The sequence below is a fragment of the Aureobasidium pullulans genome (assembly GCF_000721785.1).
Source record: "Aureobasidium pullulans EXF-150 unplaced genomic scaffold scaffold_11, whole genome shotgun sequence".
NCBI lineage: Eukaryota > Fungi > Ascomycota > Dothideomycetes > Dothideales > Saccotheciaceae > Aureobasidium > Aureobasidium pullulans.
Window position 1 is genome coordinate 647,877 of NW_021941031.1, and position 23,987 is coordinate 671,863.

Here is a 23,987-nt window from a genome sequence, read left to right on the forward strand (position 1 = left end):
TTCGCAGTCATCCAATTGCCATCGAGCAAAACCACATGCACACAACTCACTCGCTCTCATAGCAAATACAAGCAGTCTAGATCAACATTTCTAGCAGGCAGGTCTCAATAATGCATCAGAAAAGCAACCGGCCTGTCAACTTCCCGGCGAACAGATGACAGCCCACGGTCTTTCGGATGCCATAGCATCCGGTGTGGCCGGGAAACCCGGATTTTAGAAATGCCCATTATGCCATGCTCACTAATAAACGTCACCATATCCGCGTTTTTTGTGAGCAGAGTCTTTCCTCCTCTTGTAGATCGTCAGAACGGAACTTGACTTGTTAGAAACTACAGCACATGTATCGATAACTATTACCATGTCTTCCAAAACCGCACAGAGGCTTCTTCAACGCCATCCACAGCAAAGGCTTCAATCGCCTTCTCAAGGCGCTAGTGCTGCTCTTCATGTATGAATATACCTCTATGACTTGAGGAGTGGTGATGACTGGTTCCTAATCATGTTCACAGCTTCTCGGTCTTTCCAGTTTCGCATATTCTTTTTACTGGCTCGAGGCCAATCCAAACCCAGTAAACGATTCCTATGGCCGACACTTCCAACACCTGACTATTCTGGGTTTGAGTCTGGCAACATTGACTTTCATCATCGGTCTGCTGGCAGACTTGACATTGTCGACAAAGCTATTCAGGATTAAGAATGTTTTGTCCGTTACTAGTGCTCCTATGGAAGTGTTGATTAGTATCTTATACTGGGGTCTCAAGGGTGTATGTCATATCAACATCGACATGGAATGCTATGACACTGACCACACCTCAGATCGACGAAACCCTCGTCCTCCCAGACTGGGCCCCCAGGATTCCCTTTGGAGCCGATTTCTCCTTCCACGCCGCACCCTCGATAGCGCTGATCCTGGACCTCCTCTTTTTCTCCCCACCATACACTGTTTCCGTATTGCCGGCTCTGGGCATCAGCAGCGGTATCGCCGTTTCCTACTGGTTCTGGGTCGAGGAATGCTACAAGCATAATGGATGGTATCCTTATCCCATTTTTGATGTTTTGGGTACTGCCGGCAGGGTTGGTCTCTTCGCGGGTAGTGCTGTGGTCATGACTGCTAGCACGCTTTGCTTGAAGTGGATGTACAATCGTGTCAATGTGCATGCCCAAGATGTCAAGAACAAGCCCAAGTGAGTGAAAACACATATACGACAACACATTTAGACGACAACAAGACATGTAGACATTTAGGTACGAAACGCCATGGCATATTACATTTACGACGCAAGACATGAGACGAAGACGATATTGTAGTGCAGGAAAGAATCCGCGGTCAAGCGGATGGAAGATCATATTCTTAATGTTAGGCAGACACCCGCCCTGGTTGCAAGGTCCACGGATACCCAATAAGGCTCCTCTGTACACGACCCCAAACTCCGATACCATAGCCCTTCGAGGGTCTCCAGCCACCAAACGCCACATCAATGCATCACTGCCACAGGTGCAATACAATGTAATCGACAGAGAAAAAGGAAAACATGAGGAAGGAGAAGAAAAATAGCCATGAAGGCCCGACGACAACAAACATCAACGCTCGAAAGCAAGAACGCGGTTAAAGGGAAACTCGGAAAGAAGAAAAAACGACAACGAGAAAGAGGCTTTTATGCGTCGGCAATGGGCTTGGATTGACCTTTGCCAGCAAAAACACCAGCACCGACAGCTTTGCTGATACCGATACCGAGACCGCAAGCGACGGCGACGATGAAGGCAGCGATCAAGACCTGGAACATGAGTCTTTGCTTCTTGCTCATGCTGCTCCACCATGCATTGATGCCATTGCACCCGCACGATCTGGCAGCTCTGCGCTTGGCTCGTTCGGCCTGATCCTGGTTACGGAGTGTCTGCTTGGTGGGCCACATTGTGCATTCTTTGGTGCGGCCGTCGAAGCTCAATCTTGAACCAGTGGGAACTGCTGACACGTTGGCCATGTCTGCTGGAAGGTTGAGGTCTGAGGCGACGGGGTTCGATGTGATGAAGTAGCCCTCCTTACGGGCGGACTCGAGGTCGTTATCGCTGTGGCAGCCGGCGGACAAAGTCTGGCGAGAAATTTCGGCCGAGGGGGCGGCGTAGAATGGAGTCAATTGCTCGTCGGGTGTCGATGGGGCGTCGACTGTGACGACGGGGCTGAGCGACTTGGGAGTGTCGAAGACATTGGGAGCGAGGTGGTTCTGGGACTTGGTGGGAGTGTCGACGGTTGCACCGAAAGTCACCTCATCTTCGAGGTGGTTGTACTTGGAAGAGCCCATTGTGAGTTGTGGATGATTGGTCGTCGAGTGTGGTCGAAGATGATGATATTGATATCGGAGGGCGATGTGGTCGTTATGTGATGTCGACGGAAGAAGATGGCCAGGGGGTGAGCGAGGAAGGCGGAGATGCAGCGGCTCTTGCGTCGGTGGTGTGGATGGTCGATGATATCGCTGGGATTGGCAGTGCACACACTGAGATACGTTGCACAGATGCGTCGAGAAAACAACCAGTCGAAGACGGTAAAGAGGGGTCGCGAGGATATAAGAGGAGGACAAGAAAAAGCCGCTACGATAAAGGCGCAATGCGTCGTTCAAGAAGAGGGTTGGCGTTGGCAGTTGAGGACGGGGAGGACCAAAAGCACGGTCGTTTAGATACGTCCGCACTTCTCAAGCTAAGCACCATTCACTCCTAGCGCTTTAAATTGATTTTTCGATGCTTTATCGAACATGCTGCAAGCCTCCAGCCCGTGTCAGCTCTTTCAGAGGGAATACGCCTTCGAGTCGTCCGCTTTCTGAGCCCAGACCAACTCCCCCTGACTAGATCAGCAACGGTCGTTTCTCCGCCACGGCTAGAGCCACGGCTAGAGCGACGAGCCCTGGTCGTTGGCCTTGCAGAGAGTCTCAGAAGGATGCAGCCAAATCAAGAGTCTGTCTAATGCGCTGTTCTAATGATACCAATCACTGACTGCATCGCGGTTCTCCATTCCCGTACAATATTCCCGTCTCAACAGATTGCGACGCTCAAGCCGCGGTTTGACTGGCATCGAACGATTTCGGTTTCAGCACAATCAATTTACCCTACACAATCGGGCCGCTAACTTGATTCTGGGGAAGGTCACGAACAAAGTTACGCGGAAGACTAGCGCGCAAGAAGATGCTGGGCGCTCTCAACCTTTGGCCTAGAAGTGCTTCAGCACGTTATGAAGGCGTGGCGGTTTATCACAAACTGCTATCGCATATCGCAAAGCACTGCAAGCGACCTTCACCAGCTTGCTGATAGGCTCCTCTACGCCGCTCTGGGCCGTGGCCGACATGTCACATGTGTTCATACTTCTTCGGTAGAGTCTAGCAAAACTACCCCAAGGACCTTTTGACGGCTGTCTCAGTTGCGCCTGATTCTACGTTGATTCTGGTTCTTCAAGTTCTTTCGGTCGCATTTTGGTAGGTTACGTAGATCCATATCTCTGTGACTTCTATGGTTTTTCGCTGGAGCTTCTCGAACGAAATGTACGAAAATGGTGGTAAACACCCAACCATCCCATGCGGACTGCAGCTTTCTCTCAACGGGGTATCCATGCAGAGTCCTGACTCGAACGCTACAAAATCGATAAAATATGCTGGGGGTTGGCATCATGGCATCATGGCGGAAACGTTAATAGGTGTAGGTGCAGGCCGACGTACAGGTTTACGTGCAGCCGCGACGTACTCCTCTGTCATCGAATCATCCCGGCCGGGTTCAGTTGTCAACGCCGATGTGAACGTTCTTTTCACCTGGAGGCAGGACGTGCTCCTCCTTCTTGCCCTTCAAGTTTGGCAATTCATCAACTGCCTCACCAATAATTCTCAAAGAGGTCTCAATTTGCTCCTTGGAAATCACGAGAGGTGGTGCCAGACGGATGATGTTCTGGTGAGTGGGTTTGGCCTGCAACGACGTTAGCCTGTTGTTTCATCACCGTTAGCGAAGCTTTTCTTACCAAGAGACCCTTCTCCTTCATCAACATGCAGAGATCCCAGGCACTGTGGCCGTTGGTCTTGCTCTCGTCAATGACGATGGCGTTAAGCAGACCCTTGCCACGGATGAGGGAGATCATCGAGTTCTTGGCCTGGATATCACGAAGACCTTGTCTGAAGAGTTCACCAAAGATCTGAGCCTGCTCAACCATGTTCTCCTCCTCGATAATCTCAAGAGCTCTGATGGCAATAGCAGAACCAAGAGGGTTACCACCGTAAGTCGAGCCGTGAGTGCCAGGCTCGACAGTGAGCATGACCTCCTTCTTGCCGAGAACAGCAGAGACGGGGTACATACCACCACTGATGGCCTTGCCGAGAAGGACAAGGTCGGGCTTGATACCACTCCACTCGTGGCAGAGCATCTTACCAGTACGGGCAATGCCGGTCTGGATCTCGTCACAGATCATGAGGACGTTGTGCTTGTCACACAGCTCGCGCACCTTTCTAAGGTAGTCCTCGTCGGGCACAACGATACCTGCCTCACCCTGGATGGGCTCGACCAAGAAGGCAGCTGTGTTCTTGCCATGCTCCTCGAGTACCTTCTCAAGGTCAGAGACGTTGTTGTAGCGAATGGGCTCATCGTTGGTGGGGTTGGATGAGCCAATGTTGGGCAGGTAAGGGCCGTAGTTGTCTCTGGATTCAGGGTCGGTGGACATGGTGATGGCGGCAAACTAGATACAGATTAGTATACTGTCTGCAAAAACCGACACAGATTGTGCTTACTGTTCTGCCGTGGAAGTTCTCCTGTGCAGAGAAGACCCAAGCCTTGTTCTCAGGAATGCCCTTGACCTTGTATCCCCATTTGCGTGCAATCTTGACAGCGGTCTCAACAGCCTCAGCACCAGTGTTCATAGGCAGAACCATCTCAAAGCCCAACATTGATGTGACCTTCTCGGCGAAACGGGGGAAGACATCGTTGTAGAATGCGCGAGAGCTGAGGGTGAGTCTTGAGGCTTGGGCGACCAGGGCCTTTACGAGCTCGGGGTGGCAGTGACCTTGGTTGACGGCGCTGTATGCTGAGAGGAAATCGAGGTAGTGGTTTCCTGTTCTTTGTCAGAATACTCCTTCAGAGTCACGGCTTGTCGGGGGGTGGCCGTCGCAATGCATCAATGTGATCAGGATTGGGTCGGATCTGTTGAGAGTCTAGCACAAGCAGAACTCCCTTCAGACTAGCGCCTGTCCATTTTGGCAATCGCTTTGCTCACGCCTCCGACCTGCAAAACGTACCTTCCGGGTCCCAAACATCAACACCCTGGGCTCTCGAGAAGACTACCGGCAATGGGTGGTAGTTGTGGGCGGCATATGCTGATTCCGCAGCGATAGCGGTGGCAGATGTGGCAGAGTGGTAAGGGTCGACCTGCTTGTTTCCAACAGGCTTGAAGGACTCGGCCTCAGCATTGAGCGAGTCCTTGGGGTTGGTGTGGATGGCAATGGGAGCCATGTTTGATGAATAAATTGTTTTGGTGGGGTATCGCGGGGCAGAGGGGTCTTAGGTAAGTAGGACACGGGTAGTTGCAGCAAACGATGCCAGGAAAGTTGGTTCTCGAGGAAGATAGAGAAGAGGAGAGAGGGGAACGCTGAGAAAAGAAGGAATTTGTAGTGAAAACGTGTTCGCCAGCTAGGAAAATTGGTACAGGCTATACCTGCGCATAGCGGTCTTGAAGATGGAAGTGTTCTCCTAAGCGCAAGAGTTGACGAGCACCCGGCCCCGGATTTGTTTCTTGACCAATCGGTTTGCTAATGATAATAATAATCTATCTGTTTACGCGCCAGACGCCGATTGCGGATCTTGATAGAAGCGATCACGGACGAGACTCCTTGCATTGATGCAATGATCAGTTTTATCGTTCATCTTCTTCTGAATGCTCAAGAATAGATCTGATAACGAAGACAGAAGGATTAAAGCATCTCTTCTCCAAACCATCGCCCTGATCCTTCGCGGGGAAGGCCACGACGTCGGCCAGCACTTTCCCTTCCTGGCCATTTCCTTGACTGATAGAGATGCTCACGAGGTCATCTCTTTCTACTGGTTTACCAAGACGCTCAGCCCGAGTACGACAACCAAAACGATCTCGATGATAGCAGCTCCAATGTACAATAGACATGTCTTGAGTAGACGTGTCACAGTATGCTGCTCATGGTCAGCATCTACAGTATCTGGAATTGCCGTTATTGAAGGACGACTTGCCATCATTTCGTAGTCGAAATGCTACCAAACGTATGCTCCGGGCTCATCATTGTGTGGCCTTTCAGCCTCTCAAGCCGCGGCGATACTCACCGTTCCACTCATCAAAATGCACAAAGATATTGAGAAAGAGCACGTCGTCCACAGAGAGTGACGATTTGATGCTCTCTCCTTGGACCTAGCTCTCCTTTCGAAAATCATCGTGCATTTTTACAAGAGTTTCAGTGACAGACATCAGCACACGGGGATGATGCTTCAGTGGACTGCAATCTCTTGCCGCGCACCAGAGCAGTATGCTTTGCCAGAAGTAGCATCCAAGTTTCGAAGCTCAATGTCCTTGCCAGCTATCGTTGTGCTTGCTATGGCAGCATACACAGCCAGTCTGTGTACTCTGTTCTTGATCTGGTCGGAAAAGGTCTGGAGTGGGTGTCGTTGAGGCAGGACTGACAGAGCAAGCTCTGCATCATAGATATCGTGGTTTGTAAGGAGGACTGTATCTTGTTCGAACGATAGTGAGGTCGAGGAAGTCATGACGAACGTCGGCTCTGTATTAACCTACGGGTGGTAAGGTGCTTAGGAGCGACAGGTTATAGATGAGGCTGACATGACCTCCCAGTCTCTGCCTATATATCTACCAACACCTTATTTCAATTCTGGAAACCGCCATATGTTTCACGCGGATGTCCGGACCCGGCAATCAACAAACAAAGATAAGGCTTGTGAAGGTATAGATACCTCCACCACAGTCAGCTCGGAGCCTCGCATTATGTCGTACAACCCTAGCTTTGACTCGTACAATGCTTCTCAGGCTTGCTGTGATGTTCCACCCAGGCAACAAAGTTTTATGGATTTCTCAGTCTCTGGTCTGGCTTTGTTGCGGACCTTTCCGGTCAAACAATTGTGTTGCAGTTCATGGGTGGTTACTCATGTGGTCTGAAGAACCTCTGTGTATAAACCATGCCGAGGTTCGGATGGCAGCTGCTGCCAGCACGCTGATTTGCGTTCTTGCAACCATTCATAGCTCTCAGTCGGCATCATGCAGGCTCATGCAGGCTCATGCTTACGGCCGATCACCCTCGTGGTTTTTTTGACGCGATGGCTCCAACATAGCACCGCAACTCTCCTTTTCAAAATCCAAAAAGAACTCACCCTTCCAAAAACAACAAAAAAACCTGAGCCTCGAAAGCTCTTGGGAAAATCCCTCAGACAAATTTCCTTGATCTATGCCACCAGAAACAGCTACTTTCTGGCTCAATTGATTTAAGACTACGTGTCGGAAATTCGGATGAGTTTTATCAAATCATGAGTGTGGTTAAGCCATTGCGCCAACCCAGAGGATTATGGTAACAAATCAATCCTGAGGGTTTATATGGGTTGAGTGCGGAGGACCACGGTTCGACTCAGGGATGAGTAGTTGCGATTCTTTTTCTGCCTTCACACTCCAAGCCCTCTTGTCGTGGTTATCTACATCCTAGCAGCACCCTGCATTGGTGGAGGCACATGTGGAGAGGACTTTCATCACTGGCGCCGCGCCAGACCATCGAGCCTTTCGTCCCCTCGCTGCGATGAGCAAGGACATCACGCCTCTCATACATACTATTTCTGGCGCCGCAACGAAACACTCCGCGCGTCTCCTGCTTGCGGAGATGACGACTAAAGATACGGCTTTTCAAGGAAATCCAGCGCTGCCACGACAAACCACCTCGCGCTCCTTGTTTTAGCAGAGACAATTGCCAAGATACCGCTCGCATGGACAAGTCTCCCATCGATCAGCAAGGCGTAGCTTCTCCTCGCAGCGCGTAACAGCAAGGCACCGCTAGCGTGGACAAGTCCTCAAATGACCAGCCCCAACCGCCTCCCCTACCACCCATGAAGCAGCAAGGCAACGGTCGCTTGGACAACTCCTCACACGACCGGCGAAACCCGCCTCCTCTGCCTGCTATCATAGTCATGGAGAAGCATCGCCGAGCAGCCCTCTCAGCTAGTCAAACCCCTCACGCAACTCACAAACCAAGAATTGAGCTTGAACGTGGCGCGTCTGAGACATCGTGTGCTCATTGGTTCGACGATCTTAAGGATCCAGAAGACGCGAAACTTGATCCAGAGAAATATTCGCATGAAGAAGAACCAAAGAAACGTTCGAAAACTGTTGACAGCAATACGTCAAAGACTTGGTGGATCAGAGACTCGCTTGCGCATGATCGCTCAGCAACCGGTTTCCACCAGAAGAATCGGCGCAGAGAAATTTACCACGTGTACTCTGATCAGACAACAGGCGTCGAAATTGAAATTGTTGAAGAACACAAGATGTATAAGGCATATATCCCAAGTTTGAGCATCAAGAAATGCCTTCCCCTATGGGACTACAAATACATAGACATGGATGTCTTCATTGTAAGGACTATGCAGATGACGGCGGAAAGACCTGTTAACGTAATCAACTAATGGCATCGAGGCCAACAAGCAAGCAGATATATAAATCGTAGTCTGGCCTGACTACCACGGACACCTCCACGGCAATAGCAAAGATTGTGGAGCGTTTTCCGCAAGAGTTTCACGACGACATGGTCTCTAAACCCGAAAGCAACGTCTCTGCCACGATCGTCGACTTTTTCTTATTAAGCTCTCTTCTTTCGTTACAGCCCGCTCGAAAGGTTAAGGACAGGTAGCATAGAGAACAATTGACACAAGAACTGTGGATCCATGAGCTTTTCTCTCGAAATTGACATCTCTGCAATCTCATACTTACAGGATTCAATGCATGGATAGCTGAATAGAACGTAAAGTCATATTTGGTATTTGCATCGCGATTATGCATTTCTCCAACTACATTGGCCATAGAATCCAACGCAATCCTGCAGTGCAAAACATTGCTCCTCAGGTGGAAGGAAGCACTTTCTGTCGAAGGCGAAATGCCACAGATTTCACCAGATGACCTTGCTGGTATTCTTGGGTGGTGGGCAATGGCTGTGGGTCATACTGCAATTGGCCTCTGAGTACATATTTCTAGGACTTGGAAACCACCTAGACTCGGCTTATTCCATACATTTCTTGGTTCACTTCCTATAGATATACCTTGAGTGTTTGTGAGGTTACACATCCTGCAAAAGCCGTGTCATATCAACTCCAGCGATACCGATGAGAGTTCAAGATGTTTGATCGAAGACATTTTGACAACTGCAAACATGTAGTTACATCGCTACAAAACCTAAAGATGATTTTCGGTCAACGGCGAAGCATTCATTGAAATGACGGCTAGAAGCAAAATGCTTCACCTTATGGTTGTCAAAACGCAAGTTATTTGTCCAGGTAGCATGATCCGTTTGATATGAGATGCGTTACAAAGAACTCTCGACTCAAAATTCTGTCACTTCCACTGGCACATTACATGGTTAGAATATTCGAACCAAGCTTTTTGTCATTGTAGCGATGGTTCATTCTGGTGACAGTTTCTTGTAGTGACAGTTGGTTTCCTATCTTCCGGCCCAATTCCTGCATCTCCAAACCCTCTCTACCTCTCGTATCTCTTGTTTTTGGCGGTACCATGAAACGACTGTGCATTCGACGCCTGGGGACTTCTCTTCATCAGAGCCTGAGTCGGCCGACGAACTGCCAACGAAACTGGTTCTTGGTCAGTTTCTTTCCTCTTTGTCTTCTTCTCAACAACGTACCTCTCATTCATCTCTCCATCAACCTCCATGACGTCTTCTGCCTCTGCTTCGGCCTCCTGCATCACCGGTTTCTCTCCCAACTTTTCGAACCCAGTGACCTTTCTTTCTTTCTGCGTCTCACAGGATACAAGACCTCGGACCTTCTAAAACTCTTGGAATTCCTGGAAGTGGCGATGATTCACATCAGACCACTTTTTGACCTCCGCAACTGACTTCATGTCTTTCTTGTTGATGTAGTGATGCATCTCGATACCAAGAGCGTTTTCCAAACGCTTGCGCAAATTCTCAAGATTGACGTAGTTGCCATTCAGCATCAGACGGTGACGAAGATCGAATTCGTCAAGGATGCCATCCCCTACAGCGAGTACTCGCAGGAGGGTGATTCTAGATAGTAAATCAGGGGCGAAGTCGATAATACGTCGAGCTTCGACGAGTGAAAAAATCTCGCTCGATGATATCTGGATGCGGGTGCGGACTGAATCTAGAAGCGAGAAGTAGAAAGGCTTGAGTCCTGTTCCTGAATGCTTGGAGCCATAGTAGATCTCGATTTCAGACAACCGCTCGAGGGCTCCTTGAGACATGTTTGGATGATGGCTGAGGATGGCTTTGATTGCTTTTCTAGCACTTTCGAAGTCGATCAGATCTTTGTATTTGTATCTGAATCCTTGATCGCGGAACTGAAGACTGTGGTAACCGGTCTTGAGATGCGAGGGTTGCTTTTTCTTCCTGTAGTTTGTGCTGTCGAATGCTCCATACTCCAGCGCCAAGAATTCATTTTGCTCATGCACTGATTTCAGTTCCTTGAGACGCTCTCCTGGATAGATTGTATCATCCCAATGTGTCGGGGCATTCTTCGCCCAAGTCTGGCGCCAAGGAAACTCGTCAATACTCCTTTCCCGCCGTGTTTTTGTGCGGGCAAGTGCTTCCAACAGACATTTGGGCTTAGGGTTTCCCATGTATGGAGGAATTTCATCGATAGTAGCAGATCTGTTATCACTTCCAAACCCTGCCTCGGATGACGACTCGCGAGTTTCTGATCGCTCTCCTGAAGATGTGCTCACAGTCTGGTTCAGCATATGTTGAGGTTCGGAGCCGTCCACGTTCTGAGAAAGCCCGTCAGCGGTAAAGGGTTTCTCATAGTTACTATCTTCATCCTGAGGGGGTGCTTTGAGTATCGAGTCTTCCTTCTTGAAGCGTGGAGAGACCACCTCCGTGTCAAGGTCGGCATAAGGGTTCTCCCCTGTAGGCTCGAGAGGGTCGGGCCTGGAGCTGGCTGCAGTATCAAGAGCATCTGTTCCGGGCAGAGGGGGCGCACTGTTGATGCGCGCATGTTGGATAGCCGAGGCTGATATTTCTCTAGACCACGGGGAGTGAGGTTGGTTCTCGTCATAAATGGAGCGACCCTGTCTGCGGAGACTTTCTCTTGCAAGGAACGTGTCGTACGCAAGTTCGGCATGTTTGGGGTCGATGACCCATTTGCGCATGGGGTATTGGTACAGATAATTTGACATCATCTTGTCTACCTCATAGGCAGCCAACTCTGCCCCTGGCCACTGACTACGTATGACTCTGTTCACTAGGGTGACATATCTATGTTCCGTCGTCGGGCGCTGCCCAGGTGAGTCGGGACAGCGGGTCTCTGGAGCTGTTAGAAGTGAAAGACGTCCTGGGAAAGTGTCATCTCGCAGAGCCTGATCTATATCCTCATTGTAGTCGGCAAGGACAGGATTTTTGTAATAGGGACGCGTCATGATTTGCTGATGAACGTCCAATTGAGGTCAAGCCGAACAAAGGACCGCGAGCGAAGCAACAAGATTGAGCGGGCGGCAGCGTCTGTATCGGTAGAATGACAATCGCGATGCAAGCAGAAAACTCTCAAGTGAGTAATTATCGTAGAAGCAGCTGCATCTGTGTTACTACCATAGTGAGTGAAAGTGAACGGGTCGAGCGACATACACGAAAGTCCACGGGTCGATGTCGAACCTAGGTGCGGATGAAGCGTCGAGAACCGGATTGTGTTTTGAGAGAAGAGCTATTAAGAATGCACTTGTAATGTCGAATCGAAGAATAATCGTCCAGTAATGCAATATGTCGTCGTTGTCTTCGAAGGATGTTGGGAGATGCGTCAGGTTGAAGCAGAGATGGGTTGTCCAAGCTGAGAGAGGCACGAGCACGAAAGCCAAAGGATCGATCTTTCCTCATGTTGGTCCAGGTTGGTTGCTCTTTCTGCGATGTGAAGACGACAGTGGCTATTGAGAGCGGAGCGGGTTAGAATACCCGCAAGCTCGCGAGCCCGCTCTCTCGTACCTTCCTCAGGTATGTGTCCTTCGAGGCTTCCTGCAACATTCTCATGGAAGCATGCTCCACTCTTTCTCACCAGCTGGGTAGCTATCCGGTGGCAAGAACCAATTTGGGTATCGTGTGTCCGCTCAAAGTCTACCTAGTAAGATGCTCTATCAGATATTTCTCAGTGTTGTGGTGGCATTGTACATTTACATAGCTTAACCTGAGACTCGAATATCTGGGCGATCGATGACTATGTGTGGACATCAACAACAACTTTATAAGAGGTACCCAATACAGAAAGGCACAAGGAGAAGAATACTGGCATGTTACGTGTCATGAGTTTTCATTAATGATCAACTGAGGTTCATGCACCTGCTTGCCAAATAAATGGAGCATGGAACTGCTTCGAAACTAGAGAGCATGAGCCCTCCTGGTTTTGGCGAATACAGCATAAGAAGAATGCCAACGCACCTGATAGTGAGTACCCAACGGCGAATTCTGTGTGGCCCTAGATAGGGACTGTTGGAGGTCGCGGCACCCTGGCCCTAACATGACTTTCAGGCTCGATGCATGGTGTCGATAGGAGGTCGAACGTGCAGGCAGGTCTTCTTGACCATACGGTTGTCGCTCATGGCAAAGTGTACAAGGCTCCCATGCATATCTCATGGAGCACCTCATAAGATGGCCTCTCCAGAATGCTCGCCCTCGAAACCGTAGGCGGCCAACTTCTTGTGTCTCATCTTCTCCTGCTTCTTTTTTTGGGCCTGCTCTTGCTTGTGTAGTTCGAAGACTTGATCCAGGGGTGCTTGTTGGAAGGTTGGGGGGACGTAATCATCTCTGTCCAGATCCTGTAGCGCAACGTCAGTGGCTGTAGAGTCGTGGTATGAGAAAGCTGATCGTACGATTTCGCCGAGCAGCAAGACGTTCTCTCCTCTGACAAGGAAGAGACCACGGTCGACATCGGCGTATAGATTTTGGGCGAAGAGGCGTTCCACTGTGTCCTGGAGAACGAGGTTTCCTGTGTCTTGTCAACGACTGCGATGCCAGTATGTTCCGCAGCGCATCCCCATACCGAATTGGTCCCAACTTCTCAAGACACCAATCAGTTTCCTGCCGTCGCGAAGCGAAACCATGAGTTTTTCTATTCGCCAAGTCAAACATCCCGGTCAGTCTCTTTCTTGAGGTGAAGTACAGCTCTTGCGATGGCGCAGGGCATGCTCACTGTCGGTCAAGTCAAGTAGTTGCGCTGCGGTCGTGAACATTTGCGGAGGCAATTGGGGGATCGGCGGGGGCATTTGACCTCCACCAAGAGGTGGCGGCGGAGGTGCGTTCTGCATGTTCATGTTCTCCATGATATGTGATTGTTTCGGAAGTGCTACGATCTGTATTGATGTCGCTCAACTTTCCATACCGCGAGCGCGATTGATTGGATGACGTGCCTTGGTGAGAGCTTCAGCCCTACGGTTTGATCACGTGAATCGAAGAGTACTTCACTGCAGCCTTGTGAATAGGTAAGTTACAAGTAACCAAGACACAGTAGACAACAGCGGCTGAAGAGTTACGATGAATGCTGTATGGGTTCTTTTACATGATGACCCAATCGATATTCTGGCGGCATGCCGAGTAGACTGGACGGAGGACAAGAACAGTTGATTTTGAGTCGTTTCACCACACAAGACAGGCAAGTTATCATAAATGAGGAAGAGGGTATATTCATTTCAAGGAGTACACATTAGGTTTTTGAAGCTGTTCCAACTAGAAGAAGAGCTTTCTTCGTTTCCCTACGCCGTAGCCAATGTCGCTTTCCATGCTCATTGACATCGATGACCCAGGCCGATATTAACTTAAAGACATTCGACGCTGGTAAAGCAAATCTTCGTAACTCGTAGCAGTGCTGGGAGACTTTGAGTGAGAGCACCTGCTGTTGTTTTTTGCTTAAACCAGGATGAAAGCGGCAAGGGCGGCGGCACCGAACATGGGGGCAGCAGTCATCATGGGAGCGGCGCCGGCGGTGGCAACGACGGACGAGGCAGCGCTGGAAGCAGCTCCGGCGGCAGACGAGGCGCGGGAAGTGACCGAAGAAGCACCAGAGCTGGCAGCAGAGGCACCGCTGGAAGCAGCGCTTGAGGCGCGAGAGGTGACGGAAGAGGCACCAGAGCTGGCAGCGGCTCCAGCAGAGGAAGCGCCCGAAGAAGCGGCAGATCCGGCAGAGGAAGCACGCGAAGAAGCGGAAGAGGCACCCGACGAAGCAGCGGCACCAGCGGAAGAGGCACCCGAAGAAGCAGCACCAGAAGCGCTGGAAACGATCGAGGAAGCAGCAGCAGAGGCGCTAGAAACGGCGGAGCTGGCAGCAGATGCAGCGCTGGAAACACCGGAAGAGGCGGCCGAGGCGGCGGATGAAGCACCAGAAGAGGCGGCGGCTGCGGCAGACGAGGCACCAGAAGAGGCGGCTGAGCCAGCGGATGAGGCACCGGAAGAAACAGCTGAAGCGGCAGACGAGCCAGCGCTGGAGGCACCACCAACGATACCACCGACGATAGGAACGACGGAGTAGATCGTAGAGAAGCCAGTGGTGGTAGGGATGGTGCTACCGCCCGAGGTGATGGTGCCAACCAAAGCAGAGGTGGTGACGGCAGACGAGGTGCTGCCTGACGACTGTTGGGCGCCAGAGGAGGCGGCACCGGCACCGCCTACGGCAGAGCTAGCAGCAGCAGCGCCGGCAGAGGTAGCTGATGCGTAACCAGAACCTGAGCCGGAGATGGTGCTCAGGATGGAGGCGACAGAAGCGGTGCTAGGAGAAACGGCAGCTGAGAAAGAGTCAGTATTGGCGCTCGCGAGAGTATTGAGATGATGCATACCGGAACAGAAGCTGTTGGCAAAGCCAATGGCCTGAGCGGCATCAGCGGCACCGCAAGCCTCGTTGGCGCAGTCACGGACACCGTAGCCGAAGTTGGCGTGGTTGCAGTAGCACGAGACGTCGCCAGTGGCACAGCCGAACTGAGTCTGAGCGATGGTGACCATGTTGGTGAAGCAGTTTTGCTGCGCGCATTGTGTTAGCGCATTGCGAATTGGAAGATCTTGATAGATTGAAGACTTACAGCGCAAGCGCTGAGACCCTCCTGGGCGGCAGCGAGGACGGCACTGCCGGCGATGAGAGAAAGTGCGTACTTCATTGTGATGATGATTGCGTAGATGGTAGATGCTTGGGAGTAGGATACCAGATAGTGATCGTTTACGAGGAACGGTAAGACGAGGTTGGAGTGTGGAGAATGAAACGACTATCGATGAGGGGATGTGGATGGTAGATGTAGACGCGAGGGAGAAGTAAGGTAATTCGGAGGCAGGTGTTGATGGCTGGTCAAGGATGCGCAGTGACGATGCATGCGCGAGCTCTTTCTTAAATTCCCGCCGAGGAAGGCTGTTACGATGCGGTCACGCCTCTTCTTTCACTTTCTGACCACACTAATCGCTCGATGCCGTGCCTACGTCGGCCTAGACTGCCAGCCAGTTTCCCACATTTCCACCATTTCCTGATTCACCAGCGTGCACTATCCACATAACCCACGTAGCTTTCGTGACCATGATCGACTTAATCCCTCGGCCGCTAATGGCGCTGGCTTCCCGCTTAGCGGTCCAGTGCAGGAACACTGATAGCTGGCAACGGCGGCCGACGAGCCTTTTCCTCCTGCCGTTGGATAAATGAGATCAGGACTTCTGCATTCAATGGCTTATGTCTCTGTTTCAAAGCGATGTGTCGAACGCAGTTCCTCCAATGCTTCATCTCCTTTGTGTTACAGCTCTCCTTTTGCTGTGAATCGCAGTGGGAGCACATCCGAGCTTCCCCAGATCCACACCGTTGCTCCCACCGCCCTGCAGTCGCTTGCTTGCAAACTAGTCGGAACCTTGCTTGTTTTTCTTCCTCCAACGTGCCCTGACGATCCCTTGATATCACTTTACCGATTGACATCATCCGCAAGCTTTACGATTCAATTCATGTCTTACTCGCGAGCGCCTTCCACGATCTCTCGTGATTACTCCATCATGTGTTGGCAAGCTCGACTTTGCCTTTTGCCAGTTTCCTTGTTTTCATGCAGGTACGACAGGGCTTAGCCACTGTGCCACAGTGCCACATCACCCAGCCACAGCTAGCCTTCGAGGCTTGCCGCCAGGAGTTACCGCTGGTGAGATCTGAAGCAGTGGTCGCCCATGACTGGCAGCACTCCCGTTGATGGGTGCTGTATGACAGTTTGCAGGGCAGTAAATTAGACAAGGACCCCTGCCTTCTACCGCTCGAAACGCTGGCCATTAAAGCTTCCATGCGATACCCCTACTGCATTTTGGAAAGGGTCTCTCTCGCTGGGTTGACGAGGTTGCTTATACACGTGCGATTATTTCCGGTCCATTGATCCTTGTGCTCGGTCACTCAAACCATGAGATCCATACCCCACGATTTGTGTTTGTACACAGCCATGGCTCTGGGCTCAAGAGGCTTGACAGAATTATTACCCAGCCTCTCAGATCTCAAATGACCCCAGATGGCGCAGTTACATCCTCGACCGCACTCATCCGCATTGGAGAAACAACGAGCAACGGCTGGAAATCATGTCGCACATTCGCTTGGATGGGTGCGTTTGCTGTGTCCGACCAGGGTTCTTGAAGAGCTCCTCGGCGCATTCTCCCATCCAAATTGCTGGAAAGTACAATTTCCCCATTGCCCAATCAAAAGCGCGCATCTTTATTGTGCTCCCAGCCACATGCATCACATGCTGGCACAACATGTTTTCTTGAAGATGCTGTCCAAGGTAAACAATACTTCTTCACACCATCAATACCAGCCCTGCTCTGCAGAGTAATCAAAATATGATCTGCTCTTTCGATCACCTCAGCAGCGGAAGGATACATGCACTGTGCGATCACCTCGGATGGATGGCTGGTTATCAGAAGGCTATCCAACTTTTGACTGCCAAGTGTCGAGGACTAGCAGAGTAAATCGCAAGGCTTGTGTCCGAGCTCGAGCCGGCTTTACGTTTTGACCAGTTCTTTGCTCAGCGGGTGACCCTGTTTGCACTTTCTCTCAACCACATCCTTTCTTCGTGCACACCAATACTATTGGCGTGTTGGCCGTCATGTACTGAGGATCAATTCTGCCCTGTTTGTCTGCTCTGATCGTCTTGTCAGGCCAGATCTATGGCATGTACGCGATAAACAGGCGTAACAGATTTGATGCCTACAATACGATCACTGCCACACGAACATGTCAACGTCCAACAACGACACAATTACAACACCGTACAGTGTCTTCTCTGACGCCGCTTCACTATCTTTCCTCCTGGCCTAATTTGTCTCGAGCAACATGTATCTCGGAAGCATACAACAGTAAGGAGATAGTGGTGAACATTGCACCGCTGTAAATCTGCATGACACAAAGTTCAACAGTAGTAGGTCTGACGCATGCAACAACCAAGCAGAAGTGAGGTTGCAGCAAGTTGTCAAGTCGAGAATCTTTACATTGTTCAAGGAAAAGCAGTTCGTTTGCTTTTACTCTTTCCCGCAACATTTCCGTTTGCTCACGTTCTGAATTTCACAAGCCTCGCTGTTCAACTCCTTTCACTCCCACCAAAGACTGAAAAGTGATAGGCACGGCCGTCACAACTACCCTCAGTCACACTCTCTACCTCTCATGATTGACTCCAAGACTTTCTGAGGCCAATTCTCGTTTCCGACCACTGTCTTCTCATCACCCTACGACCTAAGCTACTGGTATCGCGAAGATGCCACCCTACTCGGTAACTCAGCCACATAACCAGGCCCTGCACAGATCGTATCTGACACCTCAACAGGGAATCCGCTTCCAAATCCTTCTTCACGCCCAGCAACCAGATGCTATGGTAGCGCCCGTTGATGTCAGCGCTGTGAGTCTTGACATTATTCTCCTGACAGAATGTCTCTGATTTCTGCCCACAGCGAGAGTGGGAGTCATGCGTGACCAATCACCTTCCAAGATACCCAAACTACGATATTCTCGGCCGCATCCGCAACCTCGATGTTGAGCTCTTCGGGAACTTTACCGCCCTCCAAACCGAACTGGAAGGCCTTGACTACACAGTCCGCCCCTACGATCGTAGCAAGTGCATGTCAATCTACCCCGATACCGAAGTCAAGAACAGAAACTTGGTGCAAAAGCTGCAGGATCAGCTGTACGAAGCTCTGCAAGCGGATGGAGAGGAGATCGGTTATGCACTCATCGCTGCAACACAGAGCGAGTGGGTTTTGATCTGCAAACTCGATCGTGTAAGTAATTTCGAAGAAGGAACGGGAAGGCTCGCTGACATGAAGACAGGGAAGATTCAACCCGGAGAACCCATGCCCGCCGGAACTCACCGCACTCGACGCCGTATACAACACCATCGGATACATGCTAGACAACGACGTCTTCATCCTGGCTCCTGAGAGGGATGTCAAGAAATACTACCTCAACAAGCCCCCATGGGTTATCTACAAGCTACTCGACAAGACTATCAATACCGAGTACGAACGCCACCAACAAGAAGAAAAGGAGGAAAAGATCCGTCAGCACAAGAGAGAGAAGAGAAAGGCCAAGAAACTTGCTGCCAAGCTGGAGGTCGTTGGCACTGAGCAAGAGAGATTGGGAGCATTGCTGGCTGGAAAGGATGACAGATCTGGAGGCAAGGCTTACAAGAAGGACAAGGTTATCGAAGAAGTGAAAGCCCCTGCCGCTGTTATTGTTGCCGTAACGCCCGAAAAGAAACCGGAAGTCAAGAAAGTCGAGGTAGTGAAGGAGAAGCCATGGGCCAAGGAAGTGAAGAAGCAGGGCTGGTTCTTCTCTGGAGAGGACGTTTTGAAGGATGCTTGATTTTTCTATATAAAGGTAAATATCATTCACTTGACACCCACAATCAGCCTCTCAGGGGCCGGCCGATGAGATCGAATATCATCTTGCATTTTGACAGACGCAACCTCCCTAGTCGTCGGTTAAAGAGATCACAAGCAGCTCAAAGAGAAAAAGGGGCTCAAATGTCCGATGTTCAATTACAGGTGCGTACCCCAAGCACAAAACACTCCTAGAATTCTGCTGTCAAAATGCACAGTGATTTTGTAATCCGACTCTCTGTCCATAGAGAGCACGTGAACCCCCAAATGGAGTGTCTGATAAAAAATCATTTCTCATGCTCTCTTTGGACAACCTCACTGATCCGAAAAGTATCGTGCACTTTGATAAGAATTTCGTGCCTGAGATCGATGATGGAGATGTTGAATTTAAGCCTCTTCTCTCGACTCCAGAGCCACGCGTCCAAACCCTCTGTCAAAATGCACGATGTTTTTGTAGTGTCGAGCTACGTCCACTGAGAGTCGTCGTATTGTCTTCTCTCTTTGGACAACATCACGGGTCTGGAAATCATTGTGCCTTTTGATAAGTATTCAATGTCTGGGATCGATGCTGGAGATGCCGAAATAACACAAAAAGCTTGATGCAAGACAATCATACCTGCAGCGAACTGCTCCTCTTCAATCGTGTCAGCAAATCACTGCTCCTCATCAATCACGCACGCAAACCACTGCTCCTCTCCAATCACGTACGTAAGCTACTACTCCTCTTCAATCACAAGAGCTGGCTACAGCTCCTCTCCAATCACGTACGCAAGCCTCAGCTCTTGTTGAACCACGCACGCAGCTTCGTACTTCTGCCGAAGATCGATGGCAGCCAATTCTTTTCGCCCAACCTTCTTTCGGTACATATCGTACTGAGTTAATGCCAGTCAAGCTTGCAGCTTCCGTTCGTTCTTTCGCCCTCTTTCTTTTCCTGCTCTTTTTGTGCTGACTTATCTTAGACTACTCGTGGAAGCCCTCCAGCCAGGGACATCCTGGATACCAATGAAGAAGAAGACGAAGACATGGAAGACATGGAAGACGAAGGACACCATGACGAGGAACGAATCCACATCACTCTCGACGATCTTGTGATGCGCAACAATCACAAATGTGCCGAGGCACAAACCTGTAATCATGGATGGACAGATCACAGTCAATTCTTTGGTTACGGCCACGACTCTCGCCACAAGTTCAAGTGCGAGGACGGACGAGAAGCCCCAAACAGGGAAAAGCAGGGCTGTAGAACGTACGCAACTCGCTCTTTTCTGTTGCCAATATCTTACAATGCTGATCAAATGTTCCAGGGTTGCAATTCAAAAGTGTGGATTGTGCAGAGGCTACGGCTGTAGGTCGTGCTATGAGGCGAACAACCCTGGTCGTGACAGAGGCTGGCGAAAGAATGTCATGCGTTCAGGTAGGAGACCTCCTAAGGATGAGCGTGGCAAGAAGAAGAAGTACTGGAGTGGAGTGAGTAAGAGTAAGCGTGGTAGCCATGGAGGTTGTGGAGATCATGGCATCAGAACTTGAGCATCCAGAAATTGTAAAAAAAGATAATCCCCTAATCAAATCGCTCTCCGATCATGTCTGTCTCCTGATCCTGCTTCCTTCTGCTCGAAACCAAGAGTCTGTCCTCCAATCACGTCCACTGCATGATGGAGGAGACTACTCCACGTACCTCCTAAGCTCCTTCAATTGAGCTTCCTACCGGACTTTTGTTGTTTCCGTCGAAACTTTCGGGTGGGAGACTACAATTGTTAATATGGTGGTGAGGAAATTCGTACACATAAACCAAACCAACCTCTGGTACCAGGCAGCGCTGTTGACGCATCTATCGAAACGCAAGATGATTATCAATCCACGACAATCACCCGACTGGAGCAGGTAGGCAAGTCCCTACCCAACAGTGGAAAGCTTGTTCGATTCCATCCACGGCTATTGTGCGATGAATGTTGAAGGATTTTTGGACATACTGCCTAATGGGTTAAGATGTTCGACAATGTCAGTGAAAGGCCAGAGACGCCAGAGATGTCGAGTAACGGCCCTGCTCTCAACTGCCGTGCAGCTACGGAGAGAAGCCATCAAAACGCAGGAAGGTATTTGACTAACGGTCACTGGCCGGTGAGAGCCAACGAGCTTCCATCAACACTGTGCGCGAAGTGGCGTCGACGACTAATCGAGCCGAAGAGGCTAGTTTTCCCACAAGGCTTTCCTCGATAGCAAATCTATAGAACGTGTCGACGACAGCCTGCGGTACGGCGGTGTAGGGTCTTTCACATCTTTCTGGTTGTTGCTCCACCGCACCAGTGTCGACGAGTTCTTGCGGCGCAAAGGCTGGTGGCTCTTCAAGATCTTTCTGGCGGCCAGCTCCTCATAAGAGTGTCGACGGATGGCCGTGATGCGTAGGCTGGTGGTCGTCCAAGGTCTTTTCCATGGTCGCACTTGTAGTAGGAGTGTCGACGGATGAATATGATGCGCGGGCTGGTATTCCATTACGATATTTCTAGCGATAGTTGCTCGAGAAAGTGTCGACAACAGCCTGTAGCGCAGCGGCTGAGAGGCCTTTTGATCTTTTTCTCGGGGCAGGATCCTCGCGGGAGTATCGATGGATGACCATGGTGCGGAAGCTGGTGCCTCATTGCGGTCTTTCCGATGACTGGCTCCTCGAGGGAGTGTCGACGGACAACTGCGTTGCTGGGGCTGAGATCTCACTACGGTCTTTCTGATGGATAGCTCTTCGCAGCCGTGTCGACAGATGCTCGTGTCGCAGAGGCTGGTGACTCATCACGATCTTTCTTGTGGGCGTCCTGCACAGCAGTGTCGACGGATGCTTGTTCGTCGAGGACAATAATTTCATGATCTCTTTGGACAACCATAGCAAAACCAAAAACACCGTGCCTTTTGACGATTGATTAGTGAGGCCACTCACCAGGTTGGGAGCTCGGTCTTGGTTCGACGACTATACCTCTATGTGTACATTGCTTGGGTTAGTATGGACGAAGTCGTCGAGTATAGGACAGGTATGAATCATTTGACATTGTGGCCATGATCTTCAGTCAGAGTGGCGACATGGTTTGAGTATTTAAAGAGTATGTCTACACCTGTAATCAGTGGGTGGTCAAACTAAAGGTAGCACAGAGTGGGCATTTTGAATGATCGATCGTGCACAAAAACGAAAAATTGAAAGAACGAAAAACATAAAAGTTGGTTGGGGTGGGAATCATTTTGAAATTTAGCACTCGTCTTCCCCAGTTGCCAGACCGCTAATTGAATAACAAAACGCCGGTCATGTCGCAAGTAAGACTTTTTACTATCGTGAAGAAAGCATTTAAGCGGAACGCTCGAGGTCCTTCTTGAGGGTACCCATGAACTGCTTCTTCTCGGCGGGGGTCTGGTAGGCACCGTGACCGAACTTGGAGGACGTATCAATCCACTTTTTTTCAAGTCAGCATTCATCGTCATGGCATGGTAGGGTAAGTAGGATGAACTAACCTTAAGCTCGACCTTCTCGGTGGAACGACGGGAAGTGTGGATGAACATGGACTTGCGGAGAGTGACAACGCGCTTCTTGACACCGGGGACGGAACCCTTGAGCATAAGGAAGTCGTTGTTGATCTCTCCGTAGCGGACGAAGCCACCCATGGGGGTGATGGTCTTCTTGGAGACATCGAACTCGGTCGAGGCGTTGCCAGCATCGTCACCGCGGCCAATACGGTAGATCTTGTGGTTGACCGAGGTACGGTGGTGGTAACCGTCCTGACCAGCACGGGCAACGGTCCACTGGACTGAGAGGGTGTTAGTGAGAGGACAAAAATTGGAAGTGTGAGTCGAAACATACCGTGCGAAGGGTGCCAGGCACCGATACAAGCGACCTTACGGAGACCCTTGTGGGTCTTTCTCGGGAGCTTCTTGGTGCCCCAACGGGAGGTAACACCAGAGAAACCGTGACCCTTGGTGACGGCGATGCAGTCAATCATCTCGTCCTTCTCGAAGATGGAGCTGATCTCGATGGGCTTCTCGAAGAGGCCGTTGGCGAAGTCAACCTTGTCGGAAACGGAACCACCGTTGACCTGGATCTCCATAAGGTGGGCCTTCTTCTGCTTAAGAGGGGTCTTGTGAATCTGGGTGTGGGCGAGGACACGGACGACAGTGCAGTACTTCTTGATGCGCTCGAGGTCGCGGGTGACGGACTGGCCAGCGTTCTCGGAGTGCTTCTTGGCGTACTTGGTGAAGGCCTTCTTCTTGGACTTGTACCAGTTCTTGTAGAAGCGACGCTTGACCTCGTCGGACAAGTGCTCGGCCCAGACGGTGGTCAGCGAGCGGAGACCGCGGGGAGTCTCGATGTAGCCAACAAGACCAACGGCGACCATCTGCAGGGCGTGTTAGTAGTTGTTTCGAGTCGGATTGGAGGGTCGGGATAGCGTACGGGAGGGGTCTCGATGATGGTGACGGCCTCAACGATCTCCTTCTTGTGGAGCTTGGCACCGGGACGGTCGAGGTCGCGGACGATGGTGGACATGCCGGCCTTGTAGCCCATGGCAGCAGTCAAGTGGACGGGCTTCTTGGAGTCATCCTTGGGGAACGACTTGGCCTTACCACGGTGGTGGACGGTTCTCTTGCGAGGAAGGAAGGCCACTGCGCGCGCATTAGCAATTCGTCCAGATGGGATTCCGATTGAGCGTGTAGCTGTAGCGATGGTACTGACAAGAGCCGTGTCTGGGAGCCTCGAACTTTCTGTGCGACATCTTGCTTGACTGCTGTGGTTAGTTGCAACGAGGAGGACCTGAAGAGTGAAAGGCTGGAGGAAATCAAATTTGCAAAAGCCCGCCGTGCAAGTCTTGGCAGCGTGGTCCTCGCTTAGTTTCCGACTTTTCTGCGCACCACCGTCGTCATGTGATTTGGACCCTTCACTTTGCACATCTGGAC

At 50.7% G+C, this 23,987-nt stretch overlaps 10 protein-coding genes across 10 annotated transcripts; 3 read left to right on the forward strand and 7 right to left on the reverse strand.

Moving 5' to 3' along the window:
- Positions 1–572: 572 nt before the first annotated feature.
- On the forward strand, positions 573–1,566 carry M438DRAFT_381118 (uncharacterized protein; the record flags this gene model as incomplete). The annotated part of the gene is made up of 2 exons (XM_029908894.1): positions 573–764; positions 817–1,566. Coding segments are annotated over 2 exons (564 nt in total), but the record flags the coding sequence as incomplete, so codon positions are not given.
- An 89-nt stretch (positions 1,567–1,655) lies between these two features.
- Positions 1,656–2,300, reverse strand: M438DRAFT_356234 (uncharacterized protein; the record flags this gene model as incomplete). The annotated part of the gene is made up of 1 exon (XM_029907087.1): positions 1,656–2,300. One exon carries the CDS (start codon positions 2,298–2,300, stop codon positions 1,656–1,658), a length of 645 nt encoding a protein of 214 aa, XP_029759741.1.
- A 1,127-nt stretch (positions 2,301–3,427) lies between these two features.
- Positions 3,428–5,511, reverse strand: M438DRAFT_346498 (putative L-ornithine aminotransferase Car2). Its single transcript, XM_029905688.1, has 4 exons — positions 5,259–5,511; positions 4,755–5,074; positions 3,995–4,702; positions 3,428–3,942 (listed from the first exon to the last, which is right to left on the reverse strand). Exons 1-4 carry the CDS (start codon positions 5,470–5,472, stop codon positions 3,757–3,759), a joined length of 1,428 nt encoding a protein of 475 aa, XP_029759742.1. The 5' UTR covers positions 5,473–5,511; the 3' UTR covers positions 3,428–3,756.
- A 2,355-nt stretch (positions 5,512–7,866) lies between these two features.
- On the forward strand, positions 7,867–8,979 carry M438DRAFT_346500 (uncharacterized protein). Its single transcript, XM_029905689.1, has one exon. It carries the CDS (start codon positions 8,086–8,088, stop codon positions 8,659–8,661), a length of 576 nt encoding a protein of 191 aa, XP_029759743.1. The 5' UTR covers positions 7,867–8,085; the 3' UTR covers positions 8,662–8,979.
- Positions 8,980–9,928: 949 nt separating this feature from the next.
- On the reverse strand, positions 9,929–11,852 carry M438DRAFT_35929 (uncharacterized protein). The gene is made up of 2 exons (XM_029907325.1): positions 11,844–11,852; positions 9,929–11,789 (listed from the first exon to the last, which is right to left on the reverse strand). The coding sequence occupies exon 2, from the start codon at positions 11,636–11,638 to the stop codon at positions 10,031–10,033; it is 1,608 nt and encodes a 535-aa protein (XP_029759744.1). The 5' UTR covers positions 11,639–11,789; positions 11,844–11,852; the 3' UTR covers positions 9,929–10,030.
- M438DRAFT_35928 (uncharacterized protein) lies at positions 11,853–12,942 on the reverse strand. Its single transcript, XM_029907324.1, has 2 exons — positions 12,645–12,942; positions 11,853–12,327 (listed from the first exon to the last, which is right to left on the reverse strand). The coding sequence occupies exons 1-2, from the start codon at positions 12,849–12,851 to the stop codon at positions 12,013–12,015; spliced, it is 522 nt and encodes a 173-aa protein (XP_029759745.1). The 5' UTR covers positions 12,852–12,942; the 3' UTR covers positions 11,853–12,012.
- On the reverse strand, positions 12,848–13,525 carry M438DRAFT_336159 (Sm-like ribonucleo protein; the record flags this gene model as incomplete). Its single annotated transcript, XM_029903862.1, has 4 exons — positions 12,848–13,021; positions 13,076–13,191; positions 13,246–13,314; positions 13,396–13,525. 4 exons carry the CDS (start codon positions 13,523–13,525, stop codon positions 12,848–12,850), a joined length of 489 nt encoding a protein of 162 aa, XP_029759746.1.
- A 351-nt stretch (positions 13,526–13,876) lies between these two features.
- On the reverse strand, positions 13,877–15,523 carry M438DRAFT_346502 (uncharacterized protein). The gene is made up of 3 exons (XM_029905690.1): positions 15,272–15,523; positions 15,032–15,212; positions 13,877–14,980 (listed from the first exon to the last, which is right to left on the reverse strand). The coding sequence occupies exons 1-3, from the start codon at positions 15,344–15,346 to the stop codon at positions 14,109–14,111; spliced, it is 1,128 nt and encodes a 375-aa protein (XP_029759747.1). The 5' UTR covers positions 15,347–15,523; the 3' UTR covers positions 13,877–14,108.
- Positions 15,524–17,944: 2,421 nt separating this feature from the next.
- M438DRAFT_366237 (uncharacterized protein) lies at positions 17,945–19,071 on the forward strand (the record flags this gene model as incomplete). The annotated part of the gene is made up of 4 exons (XM_029907863.1): positions 17,945–17,959; positions 18,014–18,085; positions 18,138–18,464; positions 18,514–19,071. The coding sequence occupies 4 exons, from the start codon at positions 17,945–17,947 to the stop codon at positions 19,045–19,047; spliced, it is 948 nt and encodes a 315-aa protein (XP_029759748.1). The 3' UTR covers positions 19,048–19,071.
- Positions 19,072–22,268: 3,197 nt separating this feature from the next.
- M438DRAFT_406487 (uncharacterized protein) lies at positions 22,269–23,830 on the reverse strand. The gene is made up of 5 exons (XM_029909848.1): positions 23,767–23,830; positions 23,488–23,696; positions 22,900–23,431; positions 22,554–22,846; positions 22,269–22,494 (listed from the first exon to the last, which is right to left on the reverse strand). Exons 1-5 carry the CDS (start codon positions 23,804–23,806, stop codon positions 22,390–22,392), a joined length of 1,179 nt encoding a protein of 392 aa, XP_029759749.1. The 5' UTR covers positions 23,807–23,830; the 3' UTR covers positions 22,269–22,389.
- Between the last annotated feature and the right edge of the window lie 157 nt (positions 23,831–23,987).

Excerpts from the sequence above, each read along its gene's own strand:
- M438DRAFT_346498 (XM_029905688.1), bottom strand. The coding sequence starts at position 5,472 with ATGGCTCCCATTGCCATCCACACCAACCCCAAGGACTCGCTCAATGCT. Across the intron at positions 5,075-5,258 it reads TGATGTTTGGGACCCGGAAG|GAAACCACTACCTCGATTTC; the intron begins GTACGTTTTGCA and ends GACAAAGAACAG. Across the intron at positions 4,703-4,754 it reads AGAACTTCCACGGCAGAACA|TTTGCCGCCATCACCATGTC; the intron begins GTAAGCACAATC and ends ATCTGTATCTAG.
- M438DRAFT_35929 (XM_029907325.1), bottom strand. The coding sequence starts at position 11,638 with ATGACGCGTCCCTATTACAAAAATCCTGTCCTTGCCGACTACAATGAG.
- M438DRAFT_406487 (XM_029909848.1), bottom strand. The coding sequence starts at position 23,806 with ATGTCGCACAGAAAGTTCGAGGCTCCCAGACACGGCTCTT. Across the intron at positions 23,432-23,487 it reads CCATCATCGAGACCCCTCCC|ATGGTCGCCGTTGGTCTTGT; the intron begins GTACGCTATCCC and ends CACGCCCTGCAG. Across the intron at positions 22,847-22,899 it reads TGCCTGGCACCCTTCGCACG|TCCAGTGGACCGTTGCCCGT; the intron begins GTATGTTTCGAC and ends ACACCCTCTCAG.
- M438DRAFT_346502 (XM_029905690.1), bottom strand. The coding sequence starts at position 15,346 with ATGAAGTACGCACTTTCTCTCATCGCCGGCAGTGCCGTCCTCGCTGCC. Across the intron at positions 15,213-15,271 it reads AGGGTCTCAGCGCTTGCGCT|CAAAACTGCTTCACCAACAT; the intron begins GTAAGTCTTCAA and ends CAATGCGCGCAG. Across the intron at positions 14,981-15,031 it reads TGCCAACAGCTTCTGTTCCG|CTGCCGTTTCTCCTAGCACC; the intron begins GTATGCATCATC and ends ACTCTTTCTCAG.
- M438DRAFT_346500 (XM_029905689.1), top strand. The coding sequence starts at position 8,086 with ATGAAGCAGCAAGGCAACGGTCGCTTGGACAACTCCTCACACGACCGG.
- M438DRAFT_35928 (XM_029907324.1), bottom strand. The coding sequence starts at position 12,851 with ATGAGGTGCTCCATGAGATATGCATGGGAGCCTTGTACACTTTGCCAT. Across the intron at positions 12,328-12,644 it reads CGTTGGGTACTCACTATCAG|GTAGACTTTGAGCGGACACA; the intron begins GTGCGTTGGCAT and ends GCATCTTACTAG.